Here is a 2,328-nt window from a genome sequence, read left to right as displayed (position 1 = left end):
GACCACGCAGTGCCCCCCACCAGCCGGCGCAGGGCCCGGCGGGACCAGGCTGATGGAGGGTGGGAAGAATTCAACACCCAGGAAGCGCAAGGATTAGCAGCACTCCTCAGAGCCGGGCGTGGGGCAGGGTGATGTGGGGCAGGCCCCCTCCTGTCCCACCTGCTGAGAGGCCCCTCATGCCCCAGGTGCAGCCCCCTGCCAGCCCGGCCCTGGCCAAGAGGCTCCCTGTGCTGGGTGAGACCACGGCCCAGGGCGGCTCTCTGAGGGTGAAACGCTTGCGCCTGTGCTGCCTGCGCCCAGGGACCCCGAGGGGCCGCTGTCCCTCCCACCCCAATGGGAACCGACCCGAGCACACGGCCACGGGGGCTCTGGCTGAGACACTGAGCTCCAGCCCCAAGCGCCTGCCTGTCCCATCCCGTCCCGGGGGCTCCCGCGAGCGCTCTCAGCCCTGGCAGGCCCCACGGGAGTCTGGGCAGAGCCGGGGTGACCAGCTGCAGCTCCCAGCATGCCGTGCGCCTGGGATGGGAGATCTCTGACCCCACTGGGCGCTGGGGCCTGTAGTGCAGCCTGCCCCTTATCGGCCCCCTCACCCCCCAGCAGAGCCCAGCCACCCATCCGTGCCGGGGGCCCACAGCGGAGCCGGGGGGGCCAGAGAGACGCGCTCACCATCTGGAAGATGAAGGTCACGGTGCCACACACACGCACAGCCTTGTTAAAGCGCAGCTCCAGGTACTGCCGGGGGAGAAGGGAGAGGCAAGCGGGTGAGCAGGGGGGGCTGCATGGGGGGGGCAGACAGGCTTTGTGTACAGGGCTCGCTTCTGCCCCCTTCTGGGCCCACGATGCCCGATCCTGCTCTGGCACCCTACAGCCCACGAGTCAGTCTGTGAATTGGCTGGTGATGCCCATCACTGGCCCATTTCCCTGCCCCCCTCCTGTCCCCTCACCAGCCCATCACCCTGCCCCCAACCTGCCCCCTCACCAGCCCATCACCCTGCCCCCCACCTGCCCCCTCACCAGCCCATAGCCCTGCCCCCCACCTGCCCCCTCACCAGCCCATCACTCCGCCCCCACCTGCCTTCTCACCCTGCCCTCCACCTGCTCCATCACCCAGCCCATCCACCGCCCTGCCCCATGGCTCTGTCCTGCCCGCCGGGCGGTCACCTCGTAGGTGCTGGTGAGGTGGAGGCGGTAGAAGACAGGGATGAAGACATGCGCCGGGATCAGGAGGCCCAGGATGTAGCAGCAGCCGAGGAACCAGTACTCGGTGCCGAAGCGGTAGATCTCGGCCGGCACGCCCAGGATGGCCACGGCTGACTGGAAGGTGGCCAGCAAGGACAGGGCCACGGGCAGGAAGCTCATGCTGCGGTTGGCCAGCAGGAACTCCTGCACCGTGCGCTGCCGGCCGCCGCTCAGTGCGTAGTACAGCCCGATGGCGGAGGAGAGCACCAGCAGCAGCACGAAGACGGTGTAATCCGCCACCGTGAACGCCATGGCAACGCTGCCGGCCGGCTGGCCGCGCTACAGCCTCCTGCGCCCGCCGGCTCTGCCCAGGCCGGCCATGCCAGCTGCGCCGGCCCCGCGCTCGGCTCTACCTGCCCCAGGCCATGCAGGGGCTGCGCCAGCACCACTCACCGGCACCCCGCGCCTCCGGCACGCGCCTCGGTCCCAGCCACCATCGCGCACAGCCACCGAGCTGGAAGAGAAGAGAGGGGTTGGTGAGCAGCGAGGGGGGGCAGCTCTTACTCACTCTGCCCCGGCCCCAGTGCCAGGGGCTGGCACGGCACACGGGGAGGGGTCACATGCCACAGCCCAGCCAGCTGCGACAAGGTGCCCTCGGCCCAGGGCTGCCCCCTCACCCACTTCCCACGGGCAAGCAGCCAGCGAGGAGATAGTGCAGCAAGGACCTTCGCTCCGCTCCGACTAATCTCAGCCCGTCTCAAGGCCCCGACTGCTCCGGGCTGGGCTGGGCACCCTGCAGGGATGGCGGGGGCAGAGGAATGTCGGATTAACCATTTCACGGCGGCGGAGCCGGGCCTCTCCCTCCCATCCCCTCAGCGGGGAGCTGACACCCGCCCAGATTTCACCTCTGCAGCCCCACTGGCGGCAGCTCCTTGGGGCATTTCCAGGGCACTGGGCCTGTGCCTAACCTGCCCCCTCCTCAAGGGCGGCACTGTGGGGCCACATCTCACCACGACTCTCCTCGGGCCGCAGCCGCCCCAGCCCTGCGACGCCGGCCTGAACCTCGCCGGCGCCACAGGCACCAGGGAAACGCTGCCAAAAAACACAGGCAGCACGGCTGCAATAACAGCCCTGCCCCGCAGCTACAGC

General features: G+C 69.5%; 1 protein-coding gene across 1 annotated transcript; it reads right to left on the bottom strand.

The window, feature by feature from the left end:
- Positions 1-666: 666 nt before the first annotated feature.
- Positions 667-1,694, bottom strand: LOC113409358 (sodium-dependent multivitamin transporter-like; the record flags this gene model as incomplete). Its single annotated transcript, XM_026663162.1, has 2 exons — positions 1,162-1,694; positions 667-732 (listed from the first exon to the last, which is right to left on the bottom strand). Coding segments are annotated over exons 1-2 (396 nt in total), but the record flags the coding sequence as incomplete, so codon positions are not given.
- Positions 1,695-2,328: the final 634 nt, after the last annotated feature.

Source organism: Terrapene carolina, unplaced genomic scaffold (genome assembly GCF_002925995.2).
Source record: "Terrapene carolina triunguis isolate 2854851 unplaced genomic scaffold, T_m_triunguis-2.0 Scaffold32774, whole genome shotgun sequence".
Taxonomy (NCBI): Eukaryota; Metazoa; Chordata; order Testudines; family Emydidae; genus Terrapene; species Terrapene triunguis.
The sequence above is the reverse complement of the archived record's forward strand: the minus strand, read 5'-3'. Positions and strand labels throughout refer to the sequence as shown.